The sequence below is a fragment of the Halichoeres trimaculatus genome, unplaced genomic scaffold, assembly GCF_033239565.1.
Source record: "Halichoeres trimaculatus isolate MK-OKI-2021-1 unplaced genomic scaffold, fHalTri1.1 fHalTri1_scaffold_20, whole genome shotgun sequence".
NCBI classification, from domain to species: domain Eukaryota; kingdom Metazoa; phylum Chordata; class Actinopteri; order Labriformes; family Labridae; genus Halichoeres; species Halichoeres trimaculatus.
This window is the reverse complement of record NW_027437198.1, coordinates 8967003-8986350: the sequence shown is the minus strand read 5'-3', so window position 1 is coordinate 8986350 and position 19348 is coordinate 8967003. Positions and strand designations below refer to the sequence as shown.

The following is a 19348-nucleotide window of genomic DNA, read 5'->3' as shown; positions in this document are numbered from 1 at the left end:
TTTTTTTCTTATGTGATGTGAGGATCAAACATGTTTGATTTTTTTTTTAATTTATTTTTTTAATTTATTTTTTTTAATTTATTTTATTTCTTTCCTCTCTATTTTCTTTGTACTATATTTATTTTTTGTATGAGATTTAATTCCAAAATGTGGGATATATTTGGGTTTTGTTTATGTACTCTTTTTCATAGTTTTTTGTTGATCTTTCCTAGCTTTGTCAAAAAAAAGAACAATAAAAAAAAAAAAAAAAAAAAAAAAAAAAGGTATAATGTGCTCATTTTCACCAAATTCTCTGAAAATTTCAAAGAAATAAGAAAAAACTTTGTCTAATTATTGTCCAAGTGCGATGAAATTTGCGGACCTCTAAAGTAAAGTGTTACCAAAGTCTGCAGCAGCTTCAGCATAAAGTCCATCAGATGTTCTGAAGACTCCTGATCCTGTGTGTGAGGAGGGAAGTGTGTCACTGTTGGTCAGGGTTTGACATGTTTACAGCTCCCACAGCGTGTTGTGTCCTCAGGAGTCACATTTCTGCTCTTTAACTTTTTTTCCTTGTGAGGCCCGCTGATGTGCATGTCAGCTCTGCTGGGTTTCGTTGTTTGTCGTAGGAATATACAACGATTGTTCCTGTGTTTACTCCCGATACTGCGTGCAGATGGCCTAACGCAGCGCTGCAGTACGACTCACTTGCTGGCACGCAACCCAGGGGGAAGTGACGTCCAAACAAACAATCTGACAAACTTATTTTCACTGCTTTGATTTCATCCTCGCTGACTCCAACAGTTTGACGTGTGAGGCAGAGATCCAGCACTAAACGAGCTGAACAATCCGTTATGAGCGTACAAATCCAGATTTCAGGATCACAGTTACAACACACTCTGTGTGTGTGCGTGTGTGTGTGTCTGAGTGTGTGAATTAGACTCCAGAGATGCAGTTTGGAGTCTGCTGTGTGTCTCTGTTACACTCCTCCGGCTGTGTTTTTTACACTGACTCCACTCTTTCTGGAATTTTCTTCTTACATCCTGTCCAGCATTCCTGTGCCCGAGCCCAGCAGCCCGGCCAGTGTCACGCACAAACACACTCACACACACTTGTGTAGAACACTGGACAACACACACACACACACACACACACACACACACACACACACACACACACACACACACACACACACACACACACACACACGGTGTTGGTTTAGCAGTCACACGTTGGCCTGTCTGGCTTCAGTCCTTACAGCTACACAAAGACGGTTCAAGAGAGGGAGACGGCTCCTCAAGAAAACTGAGAGCCTCGCTCAAGGTTACCATGGCTACGCCGATGTTGTGTGTGTATCTGTGTGCACGTGTATAAACAAAGTGTGAACGTGGAGGTAGGCGAATGTGAGAAGAAAAAGTGTGAAGACGATGATCTGAGCAGTGATGAAGGTGAAGAAAATGGAGGAAAAATGAGCTGCTTTTAACTCTGTGAACACACACACACACACACACACATGCTCACAGTCAGTGCTGGTTCCAAAGGTCGTTGTTTTGTTTACCAGGCAGTAAATTTTTTACTCCATCATGCTGAGCAACTCAGTCCTCTATGTTTTCTCTCTGTGTGAATCTACATTCATCATGTCTCCAACATACAAACAAAACTTATCAGAAACATAAATCCAGTCTGTTTAAAGCTGCACGAATGTCACAGCATTCTTGTTAGCTCACCTGAAATTGATTTTAATGAGTTGGATGCAGCTTCTTGAACACCAACCCCACAGAGCGACCTCTTGAAGACATCTGCACATCTGTCGGTTTGCACATAGCACGGATGTAAACATAGTGTCACCATGTCTCCCTTTTGTCCCACCTGTCCAACTGCTCATTAACACAAATTTCAAATCAGCCAATCACGTGGCTGCAACTCAATGCATTTAGTCATGTAGACATGGTCGAGACCATCTGCTGCAGTTCAAACCGAGCATCAGAACGGGGAAGAAAGGTGATTTAAGGGACTTTGAATGTAGCATAGTTGTTGGAGCCAGACGGGCTGGTCTGAGTATTTCAGAAACTGCTGATCTACTGGGATTTTAACCCACAACCATCTCTAGGGTTTACAGAGAATGGTCCCAAAAAGAGAAAATATCCAGTGAGCAGCAGGTCTCTGGGCCAAAATGCCTTGTCGATGCCAGAGGTCAGAGGAGAAAGGTCAGACAGGTTGGAGCTGATAGAAAGGCAACAGTAACTCAAATAACCACTGGTTACAACCGAGGTCTGCAGAAGAGCATCTCTGAACACACAACACGTCCAACCTTGAGGCAGATGGGCTACAGCAGCAGAAGACCACACCGGGTGACCCTCCTGTCAGCTATGAACAGGAAACTAAGGCTACAATTCACACAGCAACACCAAAATTGGACAATAGAAGATTGGAAAAACGTTGCCTGGTCTGATGAGTCTGGATTTCTGCTCCACATTCAGATGGTAGGGTCAGAATTTGGCCTCAACAACATGAAAGCATGGATCCATCCTGCCTTGTATCAACGGTTCAGGCTGCTGATGGTGGTGTAATGGTGTGGGGGATATTTTCTTGGCTCACTTTGGGCCCCTTAGTACCAACTGAGCATGGTTTAAAGTCCACAGCCTACCTGAGTATTGTTGCTGACCATGTCCATCCCTTTATGAGCACAGTGTACCCATCTTCTGATGGCTACTTCCAGCAGGATAACGCTCCATGTCATAAAGCTGGAATCATCTCAGACTGGTTTCTTCAACATGACAATGAGTTCCCTGTACTCAAATGGCCTCCACAGTCCCCAGATCTCAATCCAATAGAGCTCCTTTGGGATGTGGTGGAACAGGAGATTCTCATCATGGATATTCAGCTGACAAATCTGCAGCAACTGTGTGATGCTATCATGTCAATATGGACCAAACTCTCTGAGGAATGTTTCCAGTAACTTGTTGAATTTATGCCACGAAGGATTGAGGTCTACCCAATAAAATGCCCGGTGAGTGTAGATGACTCCAAAACATGGAGTAGTTTCTGGTGGTTCTGCAGCACTTCTGCGTGGACTTCATATCTCAAGGCCAAAAGTTGGCACCTGATGTTGAAACACCTTTAAACATTAATCAACACTCTGGATTCGTAAATGAATGTTTCACCAAACACAAATCATTAAACTGTTGAATAAAAAAAGTCAGTGTTAGTTTCACAGAGGTCTCTAAAAACCCACCTCAGTGACTGCGTCATCGCTTCACTCAGTGATTCAGATGAAGAGCGAGGGAGTGTGAGAAGTTTCTCTGCTCTTCCTGAACGGCTGCTGGCAGCTTACATAAGACTGTTTCGACTCTAATTACAGGAGAGGAAGAGCGCTGCTGTCACATGAAATTGACTGCAGCCAGATGAGATCTGGAGCGTTTCTCAGGGAGTGTGTAATCTGTGTGTGAGTGTGATCTCTGTAAACGGAGGAGTCAAGCTGCGGAGGCTGAAAGGAGACAGGAGGAGACTTCATGTTGGTCGTCCCCTCCTCTCCTCGCCTCTCTAATCTAAATCTCTAATCTGCACACTCATCTCAAACCTGCTCATTAAAACTCTGGAAGTTTCCACCACATGTTTTGGCTTTTCATAGAGAGTGCGCTCTTTAAACCGAGGCGGCTTGTTTCCCCTAAACAAATCATCCTGAAGCTGATGTGTGGGAGGACTCACTGTATTTTTGTTTACAATGAACCCTGACAATGCTCTCATTAAGTGGCTGTTTGTGCTGTTTTTAGCTCATGGGGTGTGTGTGTGTGTGTGTGTGTTGCCTGAAGTGTTTTCACATTTAGAACTTTTCTAATCTTTTCCTCACAGAGGGAAATTTGTGCAGATGAACTGCAGGACAAATTTAGAATGGAGTTTCAGTATTTGTGTCAAAGTCTGACGGTACAGTCATGTCTGTCTATGCTCTGACAGATTGTCTTAAAGGTTATCTCTAACTTTTGGTGAATTTTATTTTATTCCAGGCCTTAAAGTCCATATTTACTCACTTCTCAGACAAGTTTTCCACATCCTCCTGTCTAACAGCAGCGGTGCCAACCTGTTTCATACATGTTGACCAATGCGTTTAAAAGAAATCAACACCAGAAAAGTGTTTAAGAATAAATAAAAGATTTACAAGACATAAACTGTTTTGAACCAGGCTGCAAACACATTTTATTCTGATTTCTATGTGAGAAATGATGGCGTTTGCCTGGCTTTTGCTGTTACACCTAACTACACCCAGTTAATCTTGTTGGGGTTTTTTTGTATATACATATTCTTTTTATTTTTTGTTTTACATAACAAACAGAACAAGCACAGACATAGTCAAATTACTGAGGAATAATAAAAACAAACATATAAAAACAATAACTACATACATAAGATGTTGTAACCACCTGTATAAAACATGGATATAGTCTCCCTGACATCACCCATCTGTTTCTAAAACAGAACATGAAGCAAATCGGCTATAGCGGCCATATTGGTAGTGGCAAGGGCTTCAGGTACAGCTATAGGGCACCTCTCTGTCACGTGACCCTGAGCTGTGCCTCTGATTGGGTGAGCTTGCGATCTTAATATCCTCTGAACGGCCGTGTTAGAAAAAAATTCAACCCTCTGTACAGTGTGTGCTGATAGTAAAATTAGCAACTCAGACAGGAGACTTTTTCTGAACCGGCTGTAAATAGTTTAATTTCTTCTCTGAAAACAGCTTTTTTTTGGCTTGGTGTGTTAGTGACTTCTGGTACTTTCGGAGCCAGCATCAAGCGTACACTCCAGAAACAGCAGATTGTAGCACTTCAGCATTGTCTCATATTCTTAGACCGGACCATGGGACCATGTGATGCCTAGTCTGAATTTGCTAAAAGTTGCTGTTCGTCGGGAATCCGTTTGAGGCTGGCTGCAAGAAGACCAGAAGTCGCATACGCACCCTGCCATAAAACAGACTTTTACAGCAATAAAAGCAGATTCACAGCCTGGTTCAAAAACGTCCTGGTTCTGAAATGTAAATTTTGCCATCAGCACACACTGTACAGTGAGTGATGTTTTTTAACTCTGCAGTTTGGAAGTTATTAGGATTGTCTTATTGTCCAATCAGAGATGCAGCTCAGGTCATGTGACTGACAGGCACCCCATAGCTATTAGACAGGAAGCTCGAAGCTCACATCATATCCAACATGGCTGTGTCCACTGATTGGCTTCATTTCACTCTATCAGTAACAGATGGGTGACGTTTTGGAGACTACATCCATGTTTTATACGGTCTATGTGTGTTCCATAGGAAAAGCTGTTAACTGATGGAGGCTTCTCCTGAATCCACTGAAACACAACACATTGCCTTGTTTACCCGTAGAGCAAGCTGTCCTTCTGTCAGAGAGAAGTGCTGTGGAGGTAAGGCCAGGAGAAACAATGCTGGCTCTGGTTTTATTGTTCTGTGAGAAATTAAGCCAAGCTCTTGGGCAATATTTTTCCAATACCTAGAAATTAAAGGGCGTTGATTGTTCTTTTTCTACACTTCACACGAAGGGCGGAGATCTGGGATCTGATCTGATTTTGTTGAAGTCTGTGTCATATTCTGTGTTGGCTCTCTTTGAGACCATTACATGTTAAGATTTTCCAAGCTGCCCATGCCTCAGCGTTAAGTTCATCATCCAAGTCTCTTTCCCATAATTCCACTTGATTTTAACAGAATAGCAACCTCTGGTTTTCAGTTAGCATTTCTTGAATATCAAGATATGATATCTGATTCAAAATAAAGTCTGAACCCACCTTGAAATCACCTTCTTTTGTCCCTAAAAAGATAATCAAGAACCACTCTGCAAAAATAAATCTGTAGTTCATTCTCTGTTAACTGCCCCCTGATGAAATACCTTCGATAACAGTGGGTAATATCTTCAGCTTGGTGAATAAACTTTGTCTTTCTTGGATCTTTAAACCCAGAAACAGCCACACCTTCAGTAAGTATTCCAGCCAGGATGGACGGGTGTGTTTCTGCTGTCTGCTCTGTGCACAGACCCAGGACGTTTGTACTTCTGGTTTCCTGTCATTGTTGTCGACGGCAGATCTCCCCCCTCCTTCCCCCGCCTCGTCCTCTTGATCCTCTTCTCACCCCCACAGATTCCCAGCAGCTCCCAGCTGAGCTGAAGCTTGGAAACCTCTGGAATAACTATCCCACCAGTGTGTGTGTGTGTGTGTGGGGCTGCAGCTAAACTCCTGAAATGAGCACACGTTAGAAGCTGAATAAAGCGAATCAGACAGTTGGTTGGTTCAGACAGCAGACAGGGCATCTTGTCTCAGAGTAAACAGTATCTCCAGACGTGTTCATCCCTGTCTTTCTCCCTGAATCCTTTGTGACAGCCTCAGGTATTGTTCATCTTGTGTTTGGGTAATGGAGTGTGTGTCTGTGTTTGTTTGACTGGATCAGATATACATCATGATTCATCGTGACAGACTGCAGCCGCTCACGAAAGGTTTGCTCACATGGAGCGTGTGTTACTGTTGTTGTCTTTGTGTGATGTGGGTGGATTGACTTTAGTGTTTGTTCAGTGTGGGTGTTTTCACATTAGGACACTTGTCATTTTAATGGAAGAGACTTTGGGAGTCAGCCTTCGCTCTGCTGATCCCTGTAGATCGTGGGGAGAAGAGGAACGGTCGTGAGAGGAAATGTCTTCATGATAGGAAACGGCCAAGGGTTTCATGACCTCTGTGTTTTTCTGGAAAAGGTCTCGTGCTCTCTGAAGAGGATGTTTTTTTCTGCATCTGTTAGTGAAAGTACGAGCTTTGCTGCGTTATGTAACCCTTAAAACAGGATGATAAATATCCATCAGCTGAGGTTTACATTCTGCTCTGGGGATTTCTTTGAATTCCTCAGAGCACTTTAAACACCACATGCATTTGGCAAGTGTTGGCGAAAAACCCCTTCTCATGTAATGTCAGATCCTGAGTCTGAGGATATATAACCATAGAGTGTATATTATAAGGTCATAGTTGACGTCACTCATTGGTTTCTGATATTTCTCAGTTATCACAAGCAGCTGAATCAGGATGAATACACCAAACACACACAGACCAGGGAACAATAGGAAAAGCATTAAGACATCTAATACAGTTCCCATTCAGCCAAAGCCTCCTGCATAGCCCTCGATCTCTCTGTTTAGTCTGTGCTTTGTGTTCAGCTCTCGCTGGAATCCATTACACCTCCTCTGTTGTTCAGCGGCTTTCTCTGGAGCAGCTGTTTCCCTCTGTCTGTGTGTGTGTGTGTGTGCTGTGGATGGGTACCTCAGAGATACACATGATATGACTCCATTATAAAACGCTGCGAAGGATAGAACAAACATCACCATGGGTTTTTTTCTGTGATGGAGAGAGGCAAAGAAAAACATACCTGCTGTCAATCAACCGTAGAAATAATAGACGCATGAGTCTAAAAGTGTATGTTGAATGAAAAAAATAGCCAGAGTCCAGAACAGCCTCTGTATCAGGCTGTGAACATGTTTTATTCTCCTGTAAGGTTGGAGTTTCTAAATGATCTTGAAAAAATCTCCTTTCTAGATATATGCCTTATCATATTTCACACTTTAACATGAGATTATCAGCAACAATATAGGTTATTGCCAAATTCTACATCTTAGACCAGACATGTCTAAAGCGCCGTTTCCACCAAGCGGTTTGGTTCAATTTGTCTCGGCATGGCACACATTTTACTGCCTTTCCACTGACTGATCCTGGGACAGATCCCCAAATAACCGAGATGAGCCATCCCACTTTATGGCACCCTTCTGTAGGGGTACCAAACTAAACCGATCCGATCTTAGAAGGTGGAGCTACACCACTGCAGACTGATAATTAGTCAAAAGAATCGTCACTTACCGTGCAACAGCGGCTGTATTTTCTTCTTCGTTGGATTTATTAGCGGGGATCACTGTGGCCACTGCTACAGTGTCACACTATTATTTATCAAATGTGGCTTTCGGCATCCAGCTTACACGCCGCCTGGCAGGAGAGGGAACAGTTTGCTGTGGAAACACAAACAGGATCAGGCTTAACCCTACCAAACCATGCCAAACCGAACTGAACCGAACCGGACTACTTGGTGGAAACACAGCTTAAGTTTCTATGACAACACTACGCCAGCTGATGAAGTTAGTGAAAAAAGAGATCTGTGTTTTTCTCTGCTGAAAATGATTTCTGTGATTAATTTTGTAGTGATGGTGGACACTGGATCCTAACTGTCAGACAGAAAAAGGACCGAAGAGCAGAAGAAAGATAAAAAGGAGAGTGATAGAGCACAAGCTAAAGGCTAACACAGGAGCTAAACTGTTTGTGCTAATGTTCATTCCAACCCACAGTCAGCAGTTATTCTACAGAGGTCTGTTCAAACTTGAGAGTCTATCAATAAAATGAAGAGTGAGGTTACGTTAGCTCTGATTGGTAGATGACTAGCAGGACATAGCTAACCAGGATTCACTAATGTTACACATTACAGACATGTTTCAGTGCATCGGCTGCCAGTAGTGCTAAATATAGCCGGCTTCTAAACTACAGTACAATCTCACAATATTTGTTGTTGTTATGTAACTTTTGATAAATACATTGCCTTGTGGTGTTGTGTCAGGTAAAAAAAAAGTTCTTGAACAAAAAAAAAAAAAAAAGTATGCCTAGTGAAAAGTCACGCCTTCGCAACAGTGAGTGTCAGCTTCCGGGCCAAAAGGTGTCGCTGCAGTCCGATTAAACCAGATCCTCCTCACTGCATCTACAACATGGGTCTTTATGGGGACTGAGTCACTTTAGGTTACAGGCTCTTGTGGACACTGAAAGAACTACAGTTTTGGAGACTTGATGCAGTGATTTCATTTCTCAGCCCTGGTGGTTTCTGGCCTGATTAGCACAAGATGGAGCAAGAACAGGGAGTAGAGATAAGATTCAAGAGGACAGGCAACAAAAGGTCCTCAACTTTAAACTCCAACATAGTTTGGCCTTTTTAATGTGAACAAAATGTATTACATACCAACGTCTAAATGTCACAGAGTTATGAAATGGTAAAGGTACAACAGCTACTTCTTTAGCAAGGAAACGATTTGGTCATTCTTCATCCCAGGAAAATGTTTTACAGTTTAATGATCCGGGATATGATGTATCACATCTCACTCTGTGTGACTTCTCTCTGTGACGTCAGACCAAACAACAGAACCAGTGTGCTGCAGGCCAGGTCAGGAGCTGAACCTGAACCCTGCATGTGTGTGTGTGTGTGTGTGTGTGGGTCTCTGGTGATTGGGTCTCATGGGATACTGGATGGAGGCTTCGCAATGCCGCATTCCATTTCCCTCTCTGTTGGGCTGAAGGTTCACCACCCTTGCCGGACAATGAGCCGAGGGGGCCGCGCCCTGCCAGGGGGGGAGGAGGGGGAAATGACTCGCTGCCCGCCCTGAAATAGACTCACCCCCTGCCGTACAACTCCCTTCCCATCCTACGAGACAGAGGCGCCATAAGTACAGTCAGGACAGGGCGAAGTAGCACATACGAAGCAGCGTTAGCTTTAGGAAAGCTGTTAGCCTCAGATACAGACAAAAAAAAACTTATAACACAAAAGAAGAGATGAGATACATCTTAGAAATGTAACAGAAAGAAAACAGGCTTTAGTAAAGGCCGTGACATTTCTCCTGTGTTACTTTGAATCTCTGCCCCTGGTAAAGCTTCGATCCGCTCACAGCTGAACTCAACGAGCGCTCAGGGATTGTGAGAAATGAAACAGAGCCTCATGAAGGCTGAGTGTTTGTGGCTCACTCTTGAATTACATAAGTGCAAAATCTATTATTAGGCACCAAATTTTCACTGTTTCTCCCCGAACAGATGGAGCAGCTCTGGCCTTGCGCTGAATCACTGCTGTGTAAAGTTTGCTGCTGAGCCACAGCAGCGCTCATCATAACGATACTTCTGCTTGGTTGTAACAACACGAGTGATTCAAAGGTCACATCTTCTGTTTTCTCTTTTCCCTTCCCCTCCTTAAATGAAGTTCTGCTGTGATCTGTGTGTGTGTGATGTTTGCTGTGTGTGTGAAAGGTCAAAGAGGAGCTTGTGTCAGAGTTGCTGCAGAGGTGGAGGGTCAGGGACAGGATGAGTGGCCGAGGAGATAAAACTTGTTGATCCTCTGGTTTGTGCACGGGAAGAGAAGTGGAATCTGCAGAAGACTCCTTTAAAAGAAGGTTTCTTTGATTATCTGGAGCTCTCCATTTGCTCTTATCTGTGGCTGCACCCTGCTGTGATGACTGGCATTACCTTTATATCTCCAAGCCGTCCCCCTAAAGACTCTTTTGTAACAGGAACCCTCAGCAGAACCTTTCTTTGGTGTCTTTTGTAGAGGCCGTTTGTCCCATCCTCACAGTGGAAGTGGGGAGGGGATAGTAGGGTGCTTTGTTCCCCCCTCTGCCTGCCTCACAGCTGGTTCAATGGTCCGGCTTGAAACCCAACACCCCCATCCTGCCCTGCAGAATGGTGCACTCTCAAAACTCAACAGGACAGAAGTTGTGCTGCTGTGGTTAAAAAGGAACCAAGTTTCCATCAAACATTTATCCGGTGTGTCCTTGAGGCTGTTAATCTACGTCCAAAGCGACACATGACAGTCACACGGCCAGCACCCTGTCCCGTCACACAGTAACCACGCCGCCTGGCAGAGTGTCACTCCAGTTTATTCTCTCCGCTGATCAAAGAGGCTGGACTCACAGGGGAGCTGCCCTCTGGTGAGGCGTAGAGATTACAGCTATTTGACATTTTTACATGCTCACATAATCCGAGTGTAACTGCAGAGTTTACAAGGTGAAATCAGCTGTTTGGATTGAAGCAAAGTGGAAATACTTCAGTGAGGTGCACCTCTGAACAGGAAAACTTAGGCCCCCTTTGCACGACAATGTTTCATCTGAAAACACCAAAACAAAGTGAAAACATAGTGAAAAAAATCTGAGGGGCTGAAAACGCTGTAGTAAGCATTCCAGGCCTGTAGGTGATGCTATAACTGTCTTGTCCAGTAGCCGCTTTTGAGAGATCTCCACCCAAGTAGAGTTGAGCCAATCTCTCGGTGTATTGGCAAATACTAAGTTTAAGAGTGGAGTAACAGATGCACATTTTGTTAAAAAACAGTCAGCAGATTCAGCATATTGAGCAACATAAGCACAACACGGTAGTCTGTGACGATCGTAACAACGGTATCGTTGTCCTGTTGTATGCACTCGCGCAAAGCGCAGTGTGACATCAACGTTACCACTAAAATCGCCGGCTTACTGTTTTCACGGCAACTGTGTCGGGAGCGGTTCAGAAAAAATCCCACTCTGAAGGCCGTTTTCAAAAGTTTGCATTTTAGGTCAGCTGAAACGCTGTTTCTGTGTAAACGCGAGGCTGAAACGCAACAAAACTTTTGCGTTTCACCCTAAAACCGTTGTCGAGTAAACGGCCTAATAAAGCATTTCAGGGATTTTGAAATAACAAGCTGTTATCAAAGCACAGTATTGTTGTATCGCATATCATCCATAGTCTGTAAATAAAAATGGACGTCATCTTGCCTGGCTTGAAGTGAGGTCTCCACAAAAACTGCTCCCCTGGTGGCTGGCTGCAGTATAGGTTAAAAAATCCATCTCCCCAGTCATACCAGATGGGCTGAGGTCAAACTTTAGAAAACGAATACACCCCGTAGTAGGGATGTCCCGATCACCTTTTATTTTGCTCCCGATCCGATTCCAATTTTTTTAATTTGAGTATCTGCCGATCCCGATATTTCCCGATCCGATCTTTCAGCGATGCATTAGGAAAAAAGAAAAGAAAAAAACTCCTACAAGTTGTCCTTTGAGTTTTTTTTATTTTATTTAAATGAAGGTATCATTCTAGCCAACATGGATATCGTTTTTTTTCTCCACTTAGTGCAGCATTGGATCAACAAAATAAAAATAAAGCTTCTCAGTGGTGCACCACAAGATAACCTTGTATGTGTGTGACAAAAAGGTTGCAATTCCTTGTTTGCAATATCGTTTTACTTGTTATAATGACAAATAAAGTTAGATTCTAAAATGAATGATGATGTTCTATTATACACATTTTAATTAAAAACAAGAACTAAGGCCACAGGCTTTTTACAATTCTGTCCCCCCCGATCTCCGATCGTTAAAAAAATGCCCCGATCCCGATCCTGATCACGTGATCGGATGGGGACATCCCTACCCTGTAGAAATGTTTCTCACATCCGATTTGTGTGGTGATTTGAAGATATCATTTGGCTGTCTTGTATTCAAGTCCTCTTTTTTCTGAAAAGTTCTGTTTCCAGTAGTTAAAAGAGGTTAAAAATGAGGTTTTACGTCACGTTTAACGATGATTGACAGCTGCTGTTGTTATCTATTTTTTATCAAGGATTGTGAAACTACAGTAGCATAGTATAGAATAGTGTTGTATTTGTCACCTGGCTTCACTCAGATTCTCCCAGAATCCCTCACAGTCTCTAATGCACAGACTGGCTGCACAACTGCTGCCAATGGCTGAGTCTGTGGTGGGGGTATTTTGACTTCAAAACCACATAATGGTAAATAGTGAAGCCACGCTGTCCACTCTATACACAGTCCATGGTTGCATCTCACCTATCATCTCTCATCATATCATGCATATTGTATCATAACAGTCGTTTTCAGTCTCTTATCCTACTCTGTCTTGACTTGAATGCACAGAAAATGTCCCTAATTATGACTTCTCTGGGCTTAAGGATGTTACAGCATCTGCAAAGTTAATCCATTTTAACCTTCAGGGCCACCATAGTATAGATTTAAGCCCAGAGTAATATACTCTTTGTCTTCTATTTTCCAGTTATGCTCAGAGACAGAAAACTAGACCTGATTTAATCTGTTTTTGTGTTTCATCTGAAGTTTTTTCAGGGCCTGTAGCTTCACATTCGTCCTCTGGTTGAGCATGAGGAAAATATGAAGTTATTGGCAGGCTGAGTGACAGCTCTACAGCTGCTGGCATCCCTTTCACACACTCTCTGTCACACACACACACACACACACACAAACACACACACACACACACACACACACACACACACACACACACACACACACACACACACACACACACACACACACGCACAGTGCTGCCTCTGTGCCAGAGACTGAATCGCTCCCAGCTCCGGCGCTCCTCTGTTGAACAGAATCAGCAGGAGCGTCTGGCAGATTTAAGTCCCCAGCGTCAGAGTCAGAGGGTGGCAGCGGGCGATAAACATGATGGACGGTTATAACTGAGGGAGCTGACTGCTGCCTGAGAAGGTTTTCAGGATGCAAATTAATCCATCTGCCGCTCCTAATGCTCACCTGTGGCTACCTGGAAGGTAAAAGCCGGGACCTGGAGCTTCACGGCTTTTTTGTTGGACGGAAATGCTGACATCAAATCATGAGCTGGAGGGAAACTCTGAGTTCAACTTCTGTGAGTCGGATCAAATTAAGTCAGCCAACATGGTCCTGAATTCTGTTAAAATGTTTATGGCACAAAATGGTGGCACTGAGATCTAAATCCTAAGTGTTGGACAAAGGCAACAAAAAGTATTTGATGTCTATTTGATAAGGGGATAAGTTCCCATCAGATTCAGAGATGTTGGTCTTGCGGATGCGAGGCGAGGCATCCCTGTGAAGGGGGAAAAGGGTGAGAAAGGGTGAGAAACACTCTGGCAGGGACAACAGAGGAGGGTTTGTGTTGTGGAGGAGGGCAGAAGAATCTCCACGCGAGGCTGAAATCTGTGGAATCTGCTGAACACACACATGACAGGACGAGAAACTGAGGAGCAGTACTCAACAGATGTGTGTGTGCTCTTGTTTCTGCAGTACACTCAAATTACTCATCAGCTAGACTAATGTGAGATCTCCATACAGTAACACAGCTGTCAGTGACATGAGAACAACTGCAGAGCGTTACCCAGCCCTCAGTCAGCTGAGCAGGGAACAGACAGGAGCCTGAGGCGGTTTAGTGCGTCTGTAAACTTCCTGTTAGGATCATTCATATGCAGCAGCATCAAATTATTAGAGTCACAGTTTTCTGTTATGTGAAACGTTCCTCTGGGAACAGAGAGGTGGTGTTTAGAGGTGAACACACACACTCTCTCTTTCTGTGACACAAAGTTTCCTCTGAGCAGGAAGTGTGAGACAGGAACTGTTGACACATCTTCCCTCTATCTGCTTCCCTCTGTGCTTACTCAACTTCCCCACATGAAAGAAAAATTAATATACAGACATCAGCACAAAGATACAAACCTAGACCTGTCATGGGAAACATTGGTTTTATCAGTAAGTCAGCAAGGATGGATTCAGAGGTGTGCACAAGGGGTCTCCCCGCCATGTGGCCCAGTTGATGAGAAACGTGCTAAAAGGCCAAAGCCAAAATGGGTGCTAAAGTGTCCTCCTGGTTCAAAAACACTCTAGACTTTCCCTTGACTGGGCAAAACATGATGAATTGCCTTCTTGGGTGGGAAAAACATATGCTAATGCGCCAATTCAAGTGCCCATATGCGAGCAAAAACCTACTAAGGAGCTTCCAAGGAGCAAAACACACATGCCAAAGTGCCTGCCCTATTAGGGGTGAATGTGAGCTTAAGTGCTCTCTTGGGAGCCAAACCTGTGCTAAAGTGCCCCGTTGGAGTCAAACCCCAATGAAGTTACCTCTCAGGGGCCAAAAAGACATGCCAATAAGGCAATTTAAAAACCAAAATGCGTGTTGAAGTCCCCTTTTGAGGGCCAAAACACTCACTCAAAAGCCCTCCTAGGAGCCAAAACACTCACTCAAAAGCCCTCCTGGGAGCCAAATGTGCTAAGGTGCCCAATGGGAGCCAAAATGTGCTAAAGTGCCCACTGGGAGCCAAAATGCGGTAAAGTGCCCACTGATAGCCGAGATGTGCTAAGGTGCCCACTGGGAGCCAAAATGTGCTAAAGTGCCCACTGGGAGCCGAAATGTGCTAAGGTGCCCACTGGGAGCCAAAATGTGCTAAAGTGCCCACTGGGAGCCAAAAAGCATACTAAAATTCCCTCTCAAGGACCTGAACACATGCTGAATTGCCCACTTCAGGAGCCAAAATCAGTACTGAAGTGCCCCACTACGGAGCCTAATGTGTGCTAATGTGCCCTCCTGGTTGACAAAATATGACTGCCCTTTTTGGTGATGATACTGTGTGAATGTGCCTTTTTTTTTTTTTTTCTTTTTGCCCCTGCTCTTTAAAAAGTCTGTGCACGCCCCTGGGCAGAATGACTGTGAAATAAATCTCAAAGTGAACATGTCTGTTTGTGATCTGCAGTTATGACGCTTTAACCCCTTGATGCCTGTTGTTGCAAATTTGCTACATAACCTGTCAGGTCTTAATGCAGCTGAAATGATCTTTGTATCTCGACGTTACCTATTGATTCATATTCTACACAAACCAAAGATGGTAACAGATCCACTATGTGACAATATATTGTTCAGAGGATGAACTTCTCATGTCCATTAATATAATACAACTAAGTTATAACTATTGTGTGTACTATATTCAAATTTACAATCTCCACTTAATTTAACTTCTGTAAGAATGCAAAAACACATAAAAACAATCTATTTTTATAATTGTCAATTAATTCAGGCAGTAAAGGGTTAAGTTCATGGTGTTGGCTGTTAGCATGTGCTGGAGAGTGAGAAGTTGTTAGCCAACTCCATCATCAGGAACAATGGACAGGATTTAAATGTGTTAAAGTTTTTCTTCTGTGAAATGAAGTTCCTTTTTGGCTACATTAAAACATATTTATCTTCTTCTCACATATGTTTTTTCAGGGACAGGACAAAAACTTTTTGCAGGTTAAAATCATTGACTTCTCATCGTCAGAGGAGAGGAGGTCGAGTGTTGGCTCATAATAATCATGTTATATAAGCCAGAGAAGTGTTGATCACACGCTGAATGAGACCTGCCTGAATCCTCTCAAATCAGCCACCTCCTGCCTGTCTTTTCCTCAGAAAGTGACTCACACTCTCTGAATTATTTATAGAGTTTGTTCATTGTCCTGGTGTTTTGGTGTACAGAGGGCGGGAGCTCAAAGTTGCTCTGATGTGGAGCTCGTGTTGGGTCAGACCCGGTCACAGTGACAAAGATTACTCTGACCGGCATTGTCTCTCCTGGATTGGACTCTGTCCTTGTGTCTCACCATCTGATGACAGAGCCATTAACGCTAAATAAAGAAAGTGCTTCATACACACAGCGGAAGGGAGGTTCATTACTAAAGCTGCAGTTTTTTCCTGGATGACAATACAGCTCTAACTCTTCCTGCCATCCCAGAGCTCAGGAGAAATGAGGGGAGGGTGGTCAGAGGTCAACGCCCAGCTCCCCATTGTCCTCCTCAGGGTCCAGAGCGGGCCGGGCTGAGGACCACACCGGAACCAGTCCCTTCCTCAACCCTCCTCCCTGAATTCTCCAAATAAATCCTTCCCAGCCTGCAGAGCTCCAATCACACTCCTCTGAGAGCCTCTTCCTTCCTGGCGAGCAGCTCGGAGTCACGTGGCGCCTGAAAAACAGCTTCAGTTTAGTCCTTGTTATCAAAAACACAGAACACAACACATCAGCATGCAGCAGCCACCTGCATGTTCAACCTCGGCTTCATTTTCATGGTCAACGACTCACTGGAGCTGTCTGTGATCTTTGTGCCTCATGTGCTCCCCGATCACCCGCCGATGGTGGAGGTAGATTTTAGAGCTGGTGTATTTGTTTACTTTGGCATTAAACAGACTGTTAACATACTCTCTTTTTCCTCTTTCAGGAGACCATCACTGAGCTGCGGCCTCGTCTCTGTGTGATCCAGCGAGGCTCCAACGGGTATGGCTTCAACCTGCACAGCGAGCGTGCGCGGCCGGGACAGTACATCCGAGCTGTGGATGAAGACTCTCCAGCTGAGCGGGCCGGCCTATTGCCTAAAGACAGGATAGTTCAGGTACTGCAGCCAGGTCAGGGCTAGAACACTGTCAGCCCAGTACGGTGTCCTAAAAGGGACATTTTTAAACTGTAATCTGGGTCTGGAGAGCAGGCCCAGGAGTGGTCCTGTTAGTCCTTGGTAGTTTACTTTTTAACAAATTTCATTTATTTTCAAGTCTGATTCCTCTCCTTACAACAAAAGTCAGCAAAGTCACAATTTTTCAAACTTGTTCTTCATATTATCCTTTCAGATTTTCCTGTGGTGTGTACTTGCTTCTATCTAAGCTAATTTAGCGTTTGGTGCAAACAGATACAAGGGTTGTGTTCAAGCGTTGGTGGCAGCTTTTCAACTAGCAGTCACCTCAGATAAATTACCAGGATTCATTTCTCCACAGTGTCATAGAGGAAGTTGATGTCAGAAGTAGGGATGTTCCTTATCTTTTAACACTGAACATCTGGCAATACCGAGCCCCAATCTAATACCCAGGTTTGTAGAGCTAAACTTTGCTAAAGAGGTCAGAAAGTAAAGCTGCACACTTTATTTTCCTAAGAATATGTCTTGAGCTTATTGATTCAATTTACAGTAGTCCTGCTTTTTTTGATGTCACAGCCGTCCAGTCTGTTTCACATGCTTTTCTAAATGACGTCCCCTGAAATTGCGTATTTACAGGACGCAGGGTGTTCTGAATCCAACTTTCCAGAGACAGTGTGAGACTACGGATGTAACTATTAGACAGTGACGCAACCATGTCATATTTTTCCCCCTTTCATTGAAATGTTTATTTTGCCAAAATACAGATTACTATTCCATCTGACCCAAACCAAATAAAATCAATCCATCATCAACTTTGTGAGGTTAGATGAGCCCAGAGCACTTGGTTATACTGACGCATTAGTGTTCAGCAGGATTTTTGCTCAATGGTGGCTGGTGTGAGTGAATGGTTGAGAAGATTGGCAAACATGCTGATCACCAATCGATTAGAGAATGATGAAATCAGCGTGATCCTACGCTCGAGACGGGGATCAGGACCACAGATTGTATAAAACATGGATGTAGCCTCCACGACGTCACCCGTCCCGAAACTGAACGATAAAGCCAATCTGATAGTAAAACCAGTGTTTTAGGCCCAAGCTGTTTTTTGAGCCAGGCTGTAAATATGTTTTTTAATGCTGTAAAAGTCTGTTTTTATGGCTGGGTATGTATGTGACTTCAGGTCTTTTTGCAGCCAACCTCAAGTTGATTTTTGACGAACAGCAACTTTAAGTACTTCCACATAGGCTTCATTTTTATTAGCCGGTTGTTGCCCCTTGATCAGGACATTCCTAGTCAGAAGTCCCGCCCCTTCTTTTTTTATGATTGGTCAGTGAGGAAAAGGTGACATTGGCGTGGAAAGTGGTGACAGTAAAGCCCCTTGCACACCACCTTGTACGTTATTCAGTATTTTTTTATCCTACTGTTTTTCAACCCAAGCTTTCATGCCAGCAACACCCTATCACTGAGCAAGATTGCAGCTGTTATTTTTCGGACCAAGGTCAATTTTCCCAAAGTTTTGCCTGCGACAAGTACAAATCGGACCAATCAAATGCTTGTTGTCAAAAAGTTACATACCGAAACATTCAACACTGAATGATTTTGTGTCCCAGCATCCGGTTCTTTACAGCAAAAGACATAAATCTACAAAGACATCATTTGGAGGAGAACAGCTGCGGAGATTGAATGACGCCTCCAAATTTTTCGCAATTTCATGCCATTTTTTCGCATCGCCATTGGTGTGCAAAGGCCTTTGAAGTGATTTTGCGGTGAGGATGCTGAGTCGGATTAGAAAGAAGCAGCCTTTGCAAAAAATGCTGCCAGTGGAGACAGGCCCTAGTTTGCTATTTTTCATTCAGATCCACACATCTAAAAATCTGAACATCATAAGCAGTTTCAAGCCTTACTGAAGATGCAAAAGAATTCCCAAACTGCTTTTTTCAACCTTTTTTTAGCACAGACCATAAAATTAAAGACAAAGAGTCACAAATCAGAGCAAAGTTCATGTTTTTCACTCTGTTGATGAAAACTTACTTTGAATCCGTGAGACAGAGTCTGTCAGAGTGTTTCACTGCAGGAAACTTTTTACAGCTCTGACTGTATTCAAGTAAAAACAGTGTGTCTTCTGTTGCTCCTGCTTTATTAGAAATTTCTGATTCCAGCTGCATTACAGCCGTACATCCTGTCTGCCATATTTCCACTCTAGACTTCCTGTAATGATTTCTAGCTGAGATAAAAATAACCAACAATCCCTTTTCTGCTATGAAATATGTTTCTGTCACACACTTTGTTGACGTGAACTTGTATTGTTTGGGACATTTTTAAAGCGTTAAGGATCTTAATAGTTGCGTAAAGTAATCAGACTTCTGCTAACG

At 43.5% G+C, this 19348-nt stretch overlaps 1 protein-coding gene across 1 annotated transcript in view; it reads left to right on the top strand.

Moving 5' to 3' along the window:
- The window catches only part of nherf1b (NHERF family PDZ scaffold protein 1b), a 35533-nt gene that overhangs the window by 6786 nt on the left and 9399 nt on the right, over window positions 1-19348 (top strand). The window contains exon 2 of the mRNA XM_074697175.1: window positions 16791-16961. Coding sequence (XP_074553276.1) covers window positions 16791-16961 — 171 coding nt within the window. The remainder of the gene's footprint in view (window positions 1-16790; window positions 16962-19348) is intronic.